Source organism: Crotalus tigris, unplaced genomic scaffold (genome assembly GCF_016545835.1).
Source record: "Crotalus tigris isolate CLP2741 ecotype Arizona unplaced genomic scaffold, ASM1654583v1 scf7180000019599.1365583, whole genome shotgun sequence".
Classification (NCBI taxonomy): Eukaryota; Metazoa; Chordata; class Lepidosauria; order Squamata; family Viperidae; genus Crotalus; species Crotalus tigris.
In genome coordinates this window covers 673489-690847 of record NW_024097615.1, presented here as the reverse complement: position 1 = coordinate 690847, position 17359 = coordinate 673489, and the positions used below count along the sequence as shown (strand labels likewise).

The 17359-nt window shown below is 44.7% G+C and overlaps 2 protein-coding genes across 3 annotated transcripts in view; one reads left to right on the top strand and one right to left on the bottom strand.

The window, feature by feature from the left end:
* FBXL13 (F-box and leucine rich repeat protein 13) overlaps window positions 1–17359 on the bottom strand; it is a 59236-nt gene that overhangs the window by 25911 nt on the left and 15966 nt on the right. For both annotated transcript variants that reach the window (XM_039363804.1, XM_039363805.1), the window contains exons 10-12: window positions 8153–8205; window positions 6509–6609; window positions 1270–1399 (exon numbers count right to left, since the gene is read on the bottom strand). In XM_039363804.1, coding sequence (XP_039219738.1) covers window positions 1270–1399; window positions 6509–6609; window positions 8153–8205 — 284 coding nt within the window. The remainder of the gene's footprint in view (window positions 1–1269; window positions 1400–6508; window positions 6610–8152; window positions 8206–17359) is intronic.
* LRRC17 (leucine rich repeat containing 17) lies at window positions 1204–17276 on the top strand. The gene is made up of 4 exons (XM_039363806.1): window positions 1204–1329; window positions 10964–11831; window positions 14763–14918; window positions 16752–17276. The coding sequence occupies exons 2-4, from the start codon at window positions 11078–11080 to the stop codon at window positions 17120–17122; spliced, it is 1281 nt and encodes a 426-aa protein (XP_039219740.1). The 5' UTR covers window positions 1204–1329; window positions 10964–11077; the 3' UTR covers window positions 17123–17276.

Genomic DNA, 17359 nt, shown 5'->3' with positions numbered 1-17359 from the left:
GATGGCAGTGGAAAAATAGGGACTGAGGACCATTTTTCACATTTACGACCGTTGCACCGTCCCCATTGTCACATGATTTACAGTCAAAGGCTTGGCAACCGACTCATATTTATGACGGCCGTAATGTCCTGGGGGGGGGCAGTGGTGGGATTCAGCCGGTTCGCACTACTTCAGCAGAACCTGTGGCTAGTTTTTGGTTGCCCAGGCCCAGAACGGACTTCAGAGAACCGGTTGTTCACCTGTTTGAATCCCACCACTGTAGTAGGTAGGTAGGTAGGTAGATAGAATAGAATAGAATAGATAAGATATAGATAGATAGATAGATAGATAGATAGATAGATAGATAGATAGGATATAGTTAGAGATAGATAGAGAGATAGAGAGATAGATAGATAGATAGATAGATAGATAGATAGATAGATATAGATAGATAAGATATAGATAGATATAGATAAAGATATAGATAGATAGATAGATAGGTAGGTAGGTAGGTAGGTAGGTAGGTAGGTAGGTAGGTAGATGATGGATGGATGATAGATACAGTGGTGGAATTCAGCCAGTTTGCACCACTTCGGCAGAACCGATAGCTAATTTTTTGTTGCCAGGCCCAGAACGGACTTCGGAAGAGGCATCCACGCAGAGAACCAGTTGTTCACCTACTTGAATCCCACCGTTGTGTGTGTGTGGGGGGGGGTGATGTGACCCCCTTTTGCAACCTTCTAACAAGCCAAGTTAATGGGGGGTAGGGGGGGAGCCAAATTCCCTTAACAACCGTGTTCCTAACTGAACATCTGCAGTGATCCTCTTAACAACCGTGGGCGGGAAAGGTTGTAAAAAACAGAGCTGAACTCACTTAACCGGTGTCTCGCTTTGCAAAAAAAAAAAAAAAAAAACTACATTGAGCTGAAGCTTATCTGTATACTTTTTGAGCCGGAATTTCAAACTGCAGACATGGGGAAAGTCGCGCATGGAAAGAGAAAAGCACGCCCGTCTTTCAAGCCCGCTGCAGAAAATTAATCCATGCTTTCATTATGCAATGGGGGACTTGTTTATAGCCAAGACACCCGCTGGAGGAGAGCCAAAAGCCTATAGTGCGATCCCTCCGGGAAAAATTAAAGCAGCTGTGGAAGTGTAATTTAAAACCGCTGGAGTTTGCAGCGGGGGGGGGGGGGACTTGCTCTCCTCCAGTATACCATGAGTGTCGGATAACGTCAGTCCTCCAAAGGATGGCTTTGCTTACAGCATGAAGAGGGAAAGCAAAATGCAGACCTGGAGGCAGCCTGAAATATCCAGATACAGGAGCTTGTGACATCCTCTTCCACTGCCCAGGTAGTGTAACCCTTTGTCTGTGAATTTCCTGCAGTGCGCGAGGCTTAAAAACTGTAGATTGGGAAAGCATCTATGTTGGAAGGAAAGAAAGAGGGGAAAAAAAAAAGGAATTTTACTCTCTCTCTCTTTGCGGTCGGATTTCTGATGCAATCTGATAGATTCTTAACTTGGAAGGCTTTTTGCTCACCGGGGTGGATGCTAAGACTTTATTGGGCTTAAAATTCTTCATTTTTTTTTCCTTAATGCTTAAACTGCTTTTTTTTATTATTATTACTATTTTACAATCCTGCAATCCTACACACACTTTTCTGGGCTAGGTCCCGTTGCTCTGAGTTTCTGAGTGGATGCATATGCCTGAATTTGCTGGAAACCCTGATTGTAATGAAATCTGGGATGGCAAAGTTAGCTTTTAGGCTGGCTGCATGTCAAAAGGCGTCTTAAATTAGAAATGCATGAATCATTGGCAAATTTCAACTTGACCAAAGAGTTGTAACGTTAACTTGACAGGATGTATTGCAATGTGAAAAGCAGACCTAATTTGAAAGGACAATAAAGCATGCAGAAATTAAATTAAATTAAATTAAATTAAATAAGTCCAGCTGCCCTTTTCATCTAAGTGTACTGAGGCTGGCAGCAGCTGCTCTAGCTAAAGTAAACGCTAACAATAGATAGGCTCTTTTGTAAGATTAAATTGCATTAAAATTAAGATGAAGTTGAATTAAATAACAACAATAATGCTCTCCCATACGATGACGGACTAAATTAACAGGACTAAATGAAATGAAATGCCCTCAAATGTTTTATACAGCTATCTAGGAGTACGTCCCACTGCTCGTGGTGAGATTTATTGCTGAATAAACATATCTAACCGTTGCAGTTAGTGAGATCTAGCAACAAGAATCGTTGAAGTCCAATGAGAAACAATGTAGATAAAATTGAACAATATACAAGGGAAGACATTGAGTTGGAGGCTAAACCTTCTACAATTGGCTTCTATTTATTTTTGCAGGGCAGATCTAGGCACGATTATGTTGAAAACTGTGGATTTTATGCAATTATAGTGTAGCTGGGGGCTGGGGGGGGGATTGCAATCCCACAATAACCAAAAATGAAAGCCTGCAGAAAGGAAATCGTAATCTATTATTAAGCGTGGACAGATCATGTTCTTCAATAAATGCAGCTTAGGGCAACATTTCAAGGCAATTTCATCCAGTCAGCAAAAGCGAAGTCAAAATAAATCAAATGCAAAAAGAGACGGACAACCTTTTGTCTGCAATGGGAGAGGGTTTCCTGTTTGAGCAAGGGGTTGGACTAGAGGATCTCTAAGGTCCCTTTCAACTCTATTATTCTATACTTCAAAAGAGCAACAAAGATGATCAGGGAACTGGAGGCTAAAACACATAAGGAACGGCTGCTGGAATTGGGTAGGTCTAGTTTAACGAAGAGAAGGACCAGGATGTGACATGATAGCAGTATTCAGTATCTCAGGGGCTGCCCCAAAGAAGAGGGAGTCAAGCTATTCTCCAAAGCACCTGAAGGCAGGACAAGAAGCAACGGATGGAAACTAACCAAGGAGAGAAGCAACCTAGAACTAAGGAGAAACTTCCTGACAGTCAGAACAATTAACCAGTGGAACTCCTTGCCTCCAGAAGTTCTGGGTGCTCCATCACTGGAGGTTTTTTAAAAAAGTCTGGATGGCCATTTGTCCACAATGGTATAGGCTTTCCCGCTTGAGCACGGGGTTGGACTAGAAGACCTCCAAGGTCCCTTCCAACTCTATTATTCTGTAATAAAGTAAAATATTCTGTGGGTTGCACCATCGTAGGTGAGACAACACAGACGCTTCTAAATTTGGTCCAGCTCTTTTCCTCCCTCATCCTTTGGCTCTGCCTCTCAGGTGGCCTTGCAGCTCCAAAAAGTGAAGTTGGAAGGGACCTTGGAGGTCATCTAGTCCAACCCCCTGCTCAGGCAGGAAACCCTATACCATTTCAGACAAATGGTTGTCCAGTCTCTTCTTAAAAATCTCCAGTGTTGGAGCATTCACGGCTTCTGGAGGCAGGTTGCTCCACTGGTTAATTGTTCTCACTGTCAGGAAGTTTCTCCTTAGTTCTAGGTTGCTTCTCTCCTTGGTTAGTTTCCGTCTGTTGCTTCTTGTCCTGCCTTCAGGCGCTTTGGAGAATAGCTTGACTCCCTCTTCTTTGTAGCAGCCCCTGAGATATTGGAAGACTGCTGTCATGTCCCCCCTGGTCCTTCTCTCTATATAATTAAATACAAATCAAATACATGTGAATAACCGTGCATATTTACGACGGGTCCGCAGATCACTGGCCTCCACTCGGCTGCAGTTCTAAAAAATATTTATCTAAAAGGAAGTTCATTTGAAATCAGGGGTGCTGGGCTTTGGATATAAATATGGGAAGAGTACGCTGCAAGGTCTCAAGGCAAAGGCAAAATAAAATAAAGAGCAAAATAAATATTTGTCTCTACGGTACTTTTTTTTCTTAGGGACCCGTATTATTAATGAACTCCCTTTAATGAATATGTTGATGTAACTCCGCGGATGTCCTATAAGTCCATTACTGTCAGGCAACAATTCAGCCAGAGTTGTTCTTTATTTGCTTACACACAATAAACAAAAACTGGCCAGACTAAACCTAACAGCCTAACAGAGAGACAGTTTAGGCTAGTGGTTAAGGCACCAGGCTAGAAAACAGGGAGACGGTGAGTTCTAGTCCCGCCTTAGCCATGAAAGCTAATTGGGTGACCTTGAGCTGGTCACTCTCAGGGTTGTCGTTGTGGACCAAGTGGAGGAGTATTAGCTACAGTTCACTGCCTTGAGTGATTTGTAGAATTAATAAAGGTGGTATATAAAATGAATAACAGGTAGCCAGGTAGTCGTCGACTTACGAGCAGAATTGAGACCGACAATTTCTGTTGCTCAATGAAGCAATTTTCCCCCCTTTTCCTTAGCTGTGCTACTCCCTTTTATTCTATTGGCTTTTGAAAGCCAATAGCATAGACTCTCTTGAATAGAGTCTAATTCTATTGGCTTTCAAAAGCCAATAGGAATTGTCCAGGCTGTCTCTGGCCTGCTGAGCCGGCCAAAAGCCCCAGTCTGCAAACGGTGCTGCACCAGTTGAGTACTCCTCGACTTACAAGTAGACCTCGACTTATGACCGGTTGGGGGTCGCGGCATTAAAAAGGTTGAGAACCACTGTTCTGGAGTGTTGGCTACCCCTGCCAAGTTTGGTGCAGTCTGCAAATCTGATGAGTTTAGATTTCGCCCTTTTGAATTACTCAGAAATTAACCGGGTGGACTTGAAGAACTGAGTCTCAGCGCAGGTTCACACTGTGGAATGGAGAATTGTCATAGCGACATAACAAATAGAGGTGTTGAAATACTGTATTTGCTAGCTAGAATAGTATCTCCACTTTCCACCCAGCAGGGCTATAGAAGGCGATTCCTTCATTTTACCTCCACTAAGAGCAGCCACAGGAAGCAGGTTAAGCTAAGAGAGTTACAGGTAATCCTCGGCTTAACGACTACAATCGGGCCGCCAGTTTCCGTTGCTAAGCAAGGCAGTGCCTTGTTTCACAACCTTCCTTGCAACATTTGTGCAGCGAACTGCTGCACTTGTTAAGTAACAAGGTCGTTTTAAGTCAGTGGTTCTCAACCTTTTTAATGCCGCGACCCCCAACCGGTCATAAGTCGAGGACTACTCAACCGGTCGTAAGTCAAGGACTACTCAACTGGTGCAGCACCGTTTGCAGAATGGGACTTTTGGCGGGCTCAGCAGGGCAGAGACAGCCTGGACAATTCCTATTGGCTTTTGAAAGCCAATAGAATTAGACTCTATTCAAGAGAGTCTATTCTATTGGCTTTCAAAAGCCAATAGAATAAAAGGGAGTAGCACAGCTAAGGAAAAGGGGGAAAAAATGGCGGACTGCGTTGTTTGGCGACCCCCGTGAAATGGGGTCCCGACCCACAGGTTGAGAACCGCTGTTTTAAGTGAATCTGGCTTTATCCCCTCTTGACTTTGCTTGTCTAAGGGGGATCACGTGACACCCTCCCCCATCCTGGGACACTGCAACCGTCGTAAGGATGAACCAGTTGTCAAGCATCCGAATTTTGATCACGTGACCACGGGGATGCTTTTCCCAGCGCTGTTTGAATAGTCACTAAACAGTCAAGGACTCCCTGTAATACACCTCGGCCTGTCCATATTTCCATTTATTGTATTATCATTGGGGGGGGGGTATCACTAGCATACAATCTGCTTCCCAGCCTGTGGCAGTTGGGGGGGGGCGGTATCACAGGGATCAGACTGGATTTTTTTTGGAGAACAAAATAAAAGAATTGTAAAGGGTCTTGGAGGTCATCTAGTCCAACCCCTTGCTCAAGCAGGAGACCCTATGCCAGAGGTCACCAACCTTTCTCGGTTGGCGGACAGGGAAAAAAAGGGAGTGGGAAGCATTTTACATGTATGTGCGAGCGCGCACGGGGCTATGAGCACACGGGGCGGGGCTAGCACCCGCATGATACTCACTAGCCCTGCCCCGTTCTTGCATGGCGCCTTGATTCTGCACGCTGCGGTGTGGGCGGCGGCCATTTTTGTGTCTTGCAACGCAGCAGTGCCGCAACAGTCTGTTTTCGCACCCGACACAGCGGCGGCCCGATTTTACGCCCTGAGGCACAGCGGCAGCGGCCCGGTTTCACGCCCCAAGGTGCAGCGGTGTCCCATTTTTGCGCCCCAGAGTCCTGTTTTTATGCCCCGTGGTGTGGTGTCATTTTTGCGCCCGCAGCCGTGGCGCTAGCGCAAGTGAAGGAGTGTGCGCGCACACACGAGCACATTGGCCAGCCTATCCCGCAGCCCAGTGGCCACCAGGCCGTGGCCCACAACCAGGCTGCAGTCCATAGGTTGGGGACCCCTGCCTTATACCACTTCAGACAAACGGTTGTCCAATCTCTTTTGGAAAATCTCCAGCGATGGCGCACACCAGCCACAACGTCCGAAGGCAAGTGGGCTGCAATGTGGCTAAAGTTCAAAGAAACGGAGGTGAGGCTAAGACAGGTGATTTAAGGAAGACGGCATTGAAAGACTTAGACCTCTGGGTCAGATAGAGTCCCTACAGCCCGTTGCTCTTCCGCATAAATACGTATTTATCTCTAGATAATCACCTGGGCAGCAGCGCAAGCGTCCCGTTTGAAATGTCCGTGTGAGATAAATCTAAGTGAAGGAGAGCTGAACAACTTTCTGCTACGTGGCTGATTAATTGATCCTGTTTGGAAAGAAAAGCCAGACTTGGTTTTACTGTGCAAAGTGGGATACGGCAGGGGTCTTCAGACTTGGCCCTTTTATGACTGGTGGACTACAACTCCCAGAATTCCTCAGCCAGCGTGAGGGAACTATGACCCTTTTTATGACTTGTGGACTTCAACTCCCAGAATTCCTCAGCCAGCGTGAGGGAACTATGACCCTTTTTATGACTTGTGGACTTCAACTCCCAGAATTCCTCAGCCAGCGTGAGGGAACTATGATCCTTTTTGACTTGTGGACTTCAACTCCCAGAATTCCTCAGCCAGCGTGAGGGAACTATGACCCTTTTTATGACTTGTGGACTTCAACTCCCAGAATTCCTCAGCCAGCATGAGGGAAGCTATGACCCTTTTTATGACTTGTGGACTTCAACTCCCAGAATTCCTCAGCCAGCGTGAGGGAACTATGACCCTTTTATGACCTGTGGACTTCAACTCCCAGAATTCCTCAGCCAGCGTGAGGGAACTATAACCCTTTTATGACTTGTGGACTTCAACTCCCAGAATTCCTCAGCCAGCGTGAGGGAACTATGACCCTTTTTATGATTTGTGGACTTCAACTCCCAGAATTCCTCAGCCAGCGTGAGGGAACTATGACCCTTTTTATGATTTGTGGACTTCAACTCCCAGAATTCCTCAGCCAGCATGAGGGAACTATGATCCTTTTTATGACTTGTGGACTTCAACTCCCAGAATTCCTCAGCCAGCGTGAGGGAACTATAACCCTTTTATGACTTGTGGACTTCAACTCCCAGAATTCCTCAGCCAGCGTGAGGGAACTATGACCCTTTTATGACTTGTGGACTTCAACTCCCAGAATTCCTCAGCCAGCGTGAGGGAACTATGACCCTTTTATGACCTGTGGACTTCAACTCCCAGAATTCTTCAGCCAGGCGTGCAAAAATTCAAAATTTTTGTGGCTCACAAAGAGTTAAATGGGAGACTAGTATAGTTACTAACAAGAGTGAGGAGGAGCCTGTGGCCTAATGGTTAATACAACTGCCTAATATGCAAGGTGCCCAGGTTCAAATCCCAGGTTCGAATCCCAGGTTCGAATCCCAGAGGGGTAAGACTAGCTGATGAGAGCTAAAAGAGCTTGCAATAGTTATACTTGTCTCCCATTTAACTCTTTGTCAGCCACAAAATTTATATATATGTAAATTTAGATATATATCTATCGACTCTTTGTCAGCCACAAAATTTTGAATATACATACATACATACATACATACATACATACATACATACATATTCAAAATTTTGTGGCTGACAAAGAGTAGATAGATAGATGATAGATAGATAGATAGATAGATAGATAGATAGATAGATAGATAGATAGATAGATAGATAGATAGAGACAGAGGTAGATACACAGAGAGACAGTTTTTATACCTAAGGAGTATTTCATAGGATCTTTTCTGCAGAACTCAAAACGCTACAAATTTCTGCAGAAATCAAAATTAGAATGTCTTAACTTCATTTTACATTTGTAAGGGTAATACTTACATTTAGCCCTTGATACTGGGAAACATTTAACTGTTGTAAATTCATACACTGACCTAAAAAACAGAGAAACCGTATCATTTTAAACCAGTCTCCAACTGGCAAGGCCAGAGAAATAACAATATAAATTTTTGGTTCCTGAAAGTATGAGTCATCAAATTTGACCCAAGAAAAGGTTTATATTACATTATTTAGAGGAGGATCTATTTTAGGCACGAACAGTAGAAGCTATTTAGCATTAGTTATTTAAGGGCACTTACTATAAATTGGATCCAGGTTTAGCTTGGCTTAGCAAAGAGCAGCTGAACCCTTTGCTATGCATTTTTTTTTTTGTCCCATATGCATACGTACTCGCTTAATTAAATCAATTGGAAAGAAGAAACGCAACAGATTCCTCAACAAAAATGAGAAGATTTACATTAAGCGGGAAGAAGAATTAAAGCAATCTTTTAAACTAGCACGTAGCTGAATACATCAATGCACATTAGGAGAGAGGGGAAAAATGACTTTGTTTGTATACAACCTTGAGAATATGGTTCAGGATACACTTCTGCCCGTGTTGTTTTTGCAATGGCTTCTGAACATTTCTCTCCAGGCCATCAGAATAGAATAACAGCGTTGGAAGGGACCTTGGGGGTCATCTAGTCCAACCCCCTGCTCAGGCAGGGAACCCTATACCAGTGATGGCGAACCTTTTAGAGACCGAGTGCCCAAACTGCAACCCAAAACCGACTTATTTATCGCCGAGTGCCAGCTGGGCGTGGCCCACTGGGTGGGCGTGGCTGTGGTGGTCATGGCACATTGGGTGGGTGTCGCCAAGGTGGGCGTGATCACCTCGATGTTGCTCGTGGGGAGGGACGCCTGTGGGGGCCGGGCAGGGTTGGGGGAGATCCAGGGGGTCTCTGGCAGGTGGGGCGGTGAGCAGGAGGCTCGTCCTGAGGGGTGAGGCGAGGCAAGGCGAGGCAGGGCTGGGGTGCCATTGTCACAGGGAAAGGTGAGGCACGGGCCGGGGCGGCTGCTGTCTGATACCATAGGCACCCACACACAGAGGCCAGTGAACGCATGGGTGCTGGGATGCATCCGGCCATGTGAGACCTCGGCAAGTTAGCGGGCGGCTGGTTGAAGAGGGACAGTTGCCATCTCCGGGGTACGGCGCACGTGCCCACAGAGAGGGCTTTGAGTGGCGCCTCTGGCACGCGTGCCATAGATTTGCCACCACTGCCCTATACCATTTCAGACAAACGGCTGTCCAGTCTCTTCTTAAAAACTTCCAGTGTTGGAGCATTCACAGCTTCTGGAGGCAGGTTGTTCCACTGGCTAATTATTCTGTCAGGAAGTTTCTCCTAAGTTCTAGGTTGCTTCTCTCCTTGATAATTGTTCTCACTGTCTTGGTTCCAGTTTGGATCTGTCTTTGATGAGCTTCTACCCGCTACTTCTTCTCTGGCCTTCAAGCACTTTGGAGAATAAGTCAGCCCCCTCTTCTCTAGGACAGCCCCCCAAGTCCTGCAAGACTGCTGTCATATCACCCTTCGTCCTTCTCGTTGTTAGGCTAGGCATATCACCCTTCGTCCTTCTCGTTATTATTGCTGTCATATCATCCTTCGTCCTTCTCGTTGTTAGTTTCCTCAGCCGTTCATTCTACCATTTAGCCTCTAGACCCCTGATCCTCTTCCTTGCTCTTCTCTGCACGCTTTCTGAGCATCCGTTTTGTTTGCAATGGTGGCGAATATCTGTCGCTCGGGTGTCGCATGAGGGTGAAGGCTTTGTCCTCCGAGCTTGTGAATCGGTTTCCAAATGTTTCGTTAGCAGGCTGGATGACATCGTCAGAGGCGTTTAGGGCGGTGAAGATGTTACCCAGCCTGGTAACGAAACACTGGGGAACCAAGCCACAAGCTCGGAGGACGAATCTTCACCCTCGTCTGTTTTGTATCGTCGAGACCCCAAATTCCTCCTTAAAGTCACCGTCCTGTGTCCGTTACGCTGGAAAGAATAGCTTATCTTATTCCAGTGGTGGCGAACCTATGGCACACGTGCCAGAGGCGGCACTCAGAGCCCTCTCTGTGGGCACGCACGCCGTTTCCACAGCAGAGTTCGCCAGAGTAGCAAGCATTTGGAAGCAACAGGGCAGGAAATGAGCAAGCAAGCAGCGTTGGCCCCCCCGGGGATGCCCCAGAGATGGTGAGGGACTGGCCCCAGCCACACTCACCTAGTCTGCCATGACCACTGCAGCTACACCAACCCTGTGGGCCACCCGCCCCCCCCCCCGAGGGCACCACAATGCTGATGCAGCCCTGGCACTTTGCGATAAGTAAGTGGGTTTCGGGTTGCAGTTTGGGCACTCAGTCTCTAAAACAATGGTTCTCAACCTTTTTAATGCCGCGACCCCCAACCGGTCGTAAGTCGAGGACTACTCAACCGGTCGTAAGTCGAGGACTACTCAACTGGTGCAGCACCGTTTGCAGAATGGGACTTTTGGCGGGCTCAGCAGGGCAGAGACAGCCTGGACAATTCCTATTGGCTTTTGAAAGCCAATAGAATTAGACTCTATTCAAGAGAGTCTATTTTATTGGCTTTCAAAAGCCAATAGAATAAAAGGGAGTAGCACAGCTAAGGAAAAGGGGGAAAAAATGGCGGACTGCGTTGTTTGGCGACCCCCGTGAAATGGTCGTTCGACCCCAAATGGGGTCCCGACCCACAGGTTGAGAACCACTGATCTAAAAGGTTTGCCTTATACCTTTTGGTTTCCATTCCTTCTGTCAACCATCACCTCAACATCTTTATAATACTCTGCATTTTTTTCCCCTCCCCGAACAGGGAAATTTCACACACCCCAGCTTGTGCCTCCGTCTCGGCAGTCAGATTTCAAAGGAACACCCTTGCACGGTTCCAGCTGTCGCATAAAGCAGTGGGGGTCAGCTGGATGTCAGGATGCAAATGGTTACTATTATCATACTACTTTTCTTTAGTCAAGCGGCTGATCTGAGGAAAGGGCGAAATGGAAACTCCAGGAAGAAAGCAAACAACGGAAGGGGAAACGGCTTAGGAAAAGGAGCCGGCCTCGCGAAGCGCTTCACGCCGAATCCTCCCTGCGACGTCTACACATATCTCTTCGAGAAACACTTAGATTGTCAAGACAGAAAACTGACATTTGTCCTGCCCGAATGGCCGGAAGACTTAAAGCACATGCTGCTAGCCCAAAACGCAATCCGTAAGCTGAAGAACAACATGTTCTCCAGATTCCCAAAACTGAAAAGTCTCGATTTGCAACAAAACCAGATCTCCAAAATCGAGGACCAGGCTTTCTGGGGCCTGAACAAACTGACCACCCTTTTGTTACAGCACAACAAGTTGAAGGTTTTGTCGGAGGAGGTGTTCATTTACATGCCTTTCCTGAGTTACTTGCGCCTGTACGACAACCCCTGGCACTGCAGCTGTCCGTTGGAGTCGCTCGTAACGATGCTGCAGCTTCCAAGGAACCGGAACTTGGCGAATTACGCCAAATGTGCACAGCCAGAAGAGGCGAAGGGTCGAAAGCTTAAGGAGATACAAGCCGAACAGTTCTGCGGCGACAAAGCCGACTTACCGCCGGCGCCGAAACCTGAAATTGCCAGACCTGAATTTGACTCTTCGCTTTGTCACACCTACGTGTTTCCCGTAAAAACATTGGATTGCAGGAGGAAAGGTTTGTATATGTCGGGATAGGCAATCTTGGCTGTTTTATGACTCGTGGACTTCAACTCCCAGAATTCCTGAGGCAGCATGGCTCAGCTTGGAAACCCCTCCCTTTCCCCTCAGCGTGGCTGGCTCAGGAATTCTGGGAGTTGAAGTCCACGAGTCATAAAAGAGCCAAGATTCCCCACCCCTGCCCTATATCGGGGTCCTCAACCTTGGCAACTTTAAGACTTGTGGACTTCAACTCCCAGAATTACTCAGCCAGCCACGCTGAGGAGAAAGGGAGAGGTTTCCAAGCTGAGCTATGCTGGCACAGGAATTCTGGGAGTTGAAGTCCACCAGTCATAAAAGAGCCCAGGTTGCCTACCCCTGGCCTAGGCCTAGGCCGCTTTAAGACTTGTGGACTTCACCTCCCAGAATTCCTGAGCCAGCATGGGGGAACTATGGCCCCTTCATGACTCGTGGACTTCAACTCCCAGAATTCCTGAGGCAGCATGGCTCAGCTTGGAAACCTTCCCCTTTCCCCTCAGCATGGCTGGCTCAGGAATTCTGGGAATTGAAGTCCACGAGTCATAAAAGAGCCAAGGTTGCCTACCCCTGGTGTATGTCAATGGCAGAGTATCTGTTTATTTATTAGGGCTTCCATGCTACTCTCGTCATATCAGACTTTCAGTGGTCAATGCTTTGGAAAAAGGGACTTATGGATGTTTTTCCCGTTTACCACGGTTGCAGCATCCCCAGGTGATCAAAATTTGCAACCGACTCGTATTTATGATGGTGACCGTGTCCCAGGCTGATGTGACCCCCCTTTTCTGACCTTCTGACAAGCCATGTCCTAGAGAAGCAAGATCCATTTAACAACTTAACAGCTGCAGCCGATTCACTTAACAAACTGTGTCAAGACAGGTCATAAAATGGGAGAAAACTCACTTAACGACTGTCTGGTTTAGCCCCAGAAATGTTGGGCTCATACGTTGTGATCGTGTGTTGAGGACTACCTGTAACTAAGATCAGTAACTAACATCTGTTTTTTCCCATCCCGTAACCAAACTCAAAGCAATAAGCATGGAAGTAATAAATACATCAGAGCAAGATGACAGTTAACAGAGGATTTCAAAGCAAATTTTTGCTGTTGGGCTCATCAGTTAAATCAGGGGCCTTCCAACTTGGCCACTTTAAAGACTTGTGGACTTCAACTCCCAGAATTCCTCAGCCAGTATGGCTCAGCTTTGAAACCTTTCCCTTTCCCCTCAGTATGGCTGGCTCAGGAATTCTGGGAGAGGTCTTCAAACTTGGCTCTTTTATGACTTGTGGACTTCAACTCCCAGAATTCCTCGGCCAGCCCTCAGGGCTGGCTGAGGAATTCTGGGAGTTGAAGTCCACAAGTCTTAAAGTGACCACGTTTGAAGACCCCTGTGTTAAATGCTTTTTGTTTTTAAGAGTAGATCGATGGTTAGTCAAACTGCTTCGGTAAATAGAATTGGAGAAGCATAGACAGGCAGTCCTCTTAGCAACGATTGTGGTTCATAAGTCAAAGATTACCTGCATAGAGAAAGATTGCCTTGGGCTCATTTTCTCTTGATTTTTCCCAGCGACAAGATCCAGAACGTTCCCTGAAAGCTGCAGGAGATTGGCAGACCCTCTGTGCAAGAGATAAATTTCCTAAAATATCCTACAGCCAAAGAGATGTTAGTTGCTGATCTTAGCTAGGTAGTCCTCAGCATACGACCATAACCGAGCCCAAATTTTTCGTGGCTACGAGAGACCGTCGTTAAGTGAGTTTTGTCCCATTTTACGACCTTTCTTGCCACCGTTGATAAGTGAATCACTGCAGCTGATAAGTCAGTCACACCGTTGTGAACTGAATCTTGCTTCCCTATGACATTCCTTCTCAGGTCACAAAAGGGGGTCACATCATTCTGGGACACCATAACTGTCATAAATATGAGTCGGCGGCAAAATGGCTCAATTTTGACCCTGTGAGCGTGGGGGTGCTGCAACGGTCGTTAAGTGTGAAAAACATTCGCAAGTCCCTCTTTCCAGTGCTGTTGTAATTTCAAACGGTCACTAAATGTACTGTTGTAAGTCAAGGATTACCTCTGATTGGGTATCAGTTTTGAAAGGTAAAAAGACCCAACGGTGCCATTGAAAACTTTGGAAATTGTATGGAAAACTTTGCTAATAGAATGCAGAATATATAGAATATTCTTTATGGGCCAAGTGGGATTGGACGCAGAAGCAATTTTTCCCTGGTGCAGAAGCTCTCAGCGTAGATGCAAAGCAACAAAGTACCGTATTTTCCGGCGTATAAGGCGATTCGACATGTAAGACGACCCCCGACTTCAGCGCCGATTTCCATGCCTAGAAAGTCGTCTTATATGCCGGAAACTACCGTAATTTCCGGCGTATAAGATGACTTGGCGTATAAGACGACCCTCGACTTCGGCGCCATTTTCAACCCTTTAGAAAGTTGTCTTATACGCCGGAAAATACAGTACTAGAATCACGAGATACCAATAGGAGAAGGTAATAGGAAAGATGAGAAGGATAAAAGTAATACAGCGCTACTACATGAGTAAACATCCTTAGGCCTCAGATAGTGCTGTGGGGATTAGGTGTTCATCAGAGGGGGGGGGGGAACTAGATGCAGAACACGGAACATTAAGTTTATAATGTAAATATATATATTCCATTATATATTCAAGATGGACAATATTTAATATTTATTTGCTATGTATATGTAGGGATGTGGATCTATACATATGTTGTTCATAATATTTAGGTGTGTGTCATGTATGTGTTTCACTTTGAGAGCGGGCAACTAAATTTCATTTTTTGATGTGTGCCATTGTGCCCACAGTATAAAAATGACAATAAAGGTTATCTTATCTTATCTTATCTAAATATCTCCCTGTAATTGTGGTGTTTTTTTCCTCTCAAGATTTAAAAATAGTCCCAAGCAATATATCTCCAGACACAGTTAAGCTTGATCTTTCCAGTAACAAAATCACTTTACTACGACCCAAGGAGTTTGAAGAAATAGATGACCTGAAGGTGTTAAATCTCAGTAGCAACGGAGTAATTCACATAGACCCAGGTAAGCAAAGATAACCATAAATATTTAAAGCCATCATTGCCTTTCATCTGCAATTGTATGATGCAATGTTTCTTCATGAAATGCTTTTTTTCTAATTAAAAAAAGTACACTTGATAGTTTATTGGTTAGGATCCAAACAATATAGACAAGGTTTGGAATAAATCATTAAAATTAACTCTTTAGATCAGTGTTTTTTCCAACTGGGCTACTAAAACGGGTGGACTTCAAATCCCAGAATTCCTCAGTGAGGGGATGAGGTGAAGTCCGTGCATCTTAAAGCTACTTTAGGCAGAGATGTAAACGTAAACAAGTTTATATATTTATAAATATATTTATATTTATAAATATAATTTGGGTCATATTCCCTATCAGACTGTATCCCAGGGGTCTTCAAACTTGGCCCTTTTATGACTATGTGGACTTCAACTCCCAGAATTCCTCAGCCAGGCATGCTGGCTGAGGAATTCTGGGAGTTGAAGTCCACAAGTCATAAAAGGGCCAAGTTTGAAGACCCCTCCCAGAATTCCTCAGCCAGGCATGCTGGCTGAGGAATTCTGGGAGTTGAAGTCCACAAGTCATACAAGGGCCAAGTTTGAAGACCCCTGCTGTATCCGGTGTTCTTTCCGATTCGCACAACTTTGTGCTATGTGGAAGACTTACTTTTCAAAAGAAGGAGATAAGAAATGTTAGCTTCACTCCAAAAGAATTCTTTGGGTCTTTTCAGTCACTACAAGCTGGAGGGAATTAGTAAGAGGTATACCTGTACTGTGTTCTCCATCCAATTAGCCTAAAGAACAAATATAATTACATCCAGAGACATACGTAACCACCACGCTAATATCTTTCAAATTAGCAAAGTTACGCAAAACAGCAGAAAGGCATCAGAAAGAATAAGGAAGAGAGATGATGGCTTCAGAAAAGAAAGAAAAATATATTTTAATACAGTTTACATCAAGCCCAGTTCCTCTTATCTCCCTTTTTATTCTGGCAAACTATCCTTATACAGATAGTCCTCAACGGAACCCAAATTTTTCAGCTAAATTTGGTTTGTAGCCATTCTTCAGGGTTTCTTAGACAACATGGAGGTCAATCAGAAACATAATTCTGGACTGTGCTTGAATATCTCATGAGGGGTTTTATTCATAGCTCTTTTAACCGAAACCTTATAGTGACTGTCAATTGCTGTGGCGTGTAAATCCTAGATTGTTGATTAACCCCCAGATATTTTGGTTTGTGTCGTCTAAAACAATGTTTAAAATTCACGATGACTGGATGCACACAACATCCTAAGTCAAGTCCAAGAAAGTCCAGCACAATACAAACAATAAAATAATTTTACAAACTTACACCCACCCAGATTCTCTCTATGCCTCTGTCGGTCGCTTCATTTCTGCTTCCTTTGCCAAAATCAAAATATGAACCACCAATGTCTCATTCTAAAGACGTAAGGCGTAAACACTGCCCCGGTTTTTAATTCAAGCAAAGGGAGAAATTAAACAGTTATGATTTGCATTTTGGTTTATTACAGCAAAACGCCGACTATCCAGATAGCTCCCCAATAAATTTCCACCAGTGTACGAGCACTGCAAACATTGCTAAACAGAGACATCGTTCATTTGTCATTTCTAAATGTTATTCTTTTTATCTGATTTGATTTTTTTTTTCCGAATAGCTGCTTTTGCAGGACTCGTCAATCTATCCGAATAGGCCCCCAATTAATGTCCACCAGTGTACGAGTATTACAAATGTTTCTAAACAGAAATGTCATTTATTTGTCATTACTAAATGTTATTCTTTTTATCTGATTTGATTTTTTTAAATTTCTTTGAATAGCTGCTTTTGCAGGACTCATCAATCTGGAAGAACTAGACCTATCAAGCAATTCTCTACAAAATATTGAATACGGAGTCTTGGAACATTTGTACTTTTTGAAAATACTGCGGCTTAAAGAAAACCCTTGGCGATGCGACTACAACATCCATTATCTTTTCTACTGGCTGAAGCACCATTATAACGTTCACTATAATGGCTTAGAATGCCAAAAACCTGGAGAATATAAAGGATGGTCTGTTAGGAAGTATGTCAGGAGCTATTTTGAAGAGTGCCCCAAAGATAGGCTACCTATTTATCCAGATGTGTTTGAGGATAATGAAATAGAAGAAACCGCTCTAAAACACTCGGTAATTGTCAGAGTAATCGATTAATTTGTCCACCAGCATATCCAAACGTTTTGTATTTTTTTTTATAAGAAGAAGGATCGTTTATATATATTTTGATACTGTAATTGTGGCGTTTGTTCGCGATGGACTATCCCCTGAAATATTGTTCAGCAGGGACGGCATTAATTGTGTTGTTTTTTATAAACTTACTGTTTTTAATTGGTTTTGCGGAGTCGTTTTTGCACGTTTGGCCACTGTCAATAAAAAGGAAGATGTTTATGT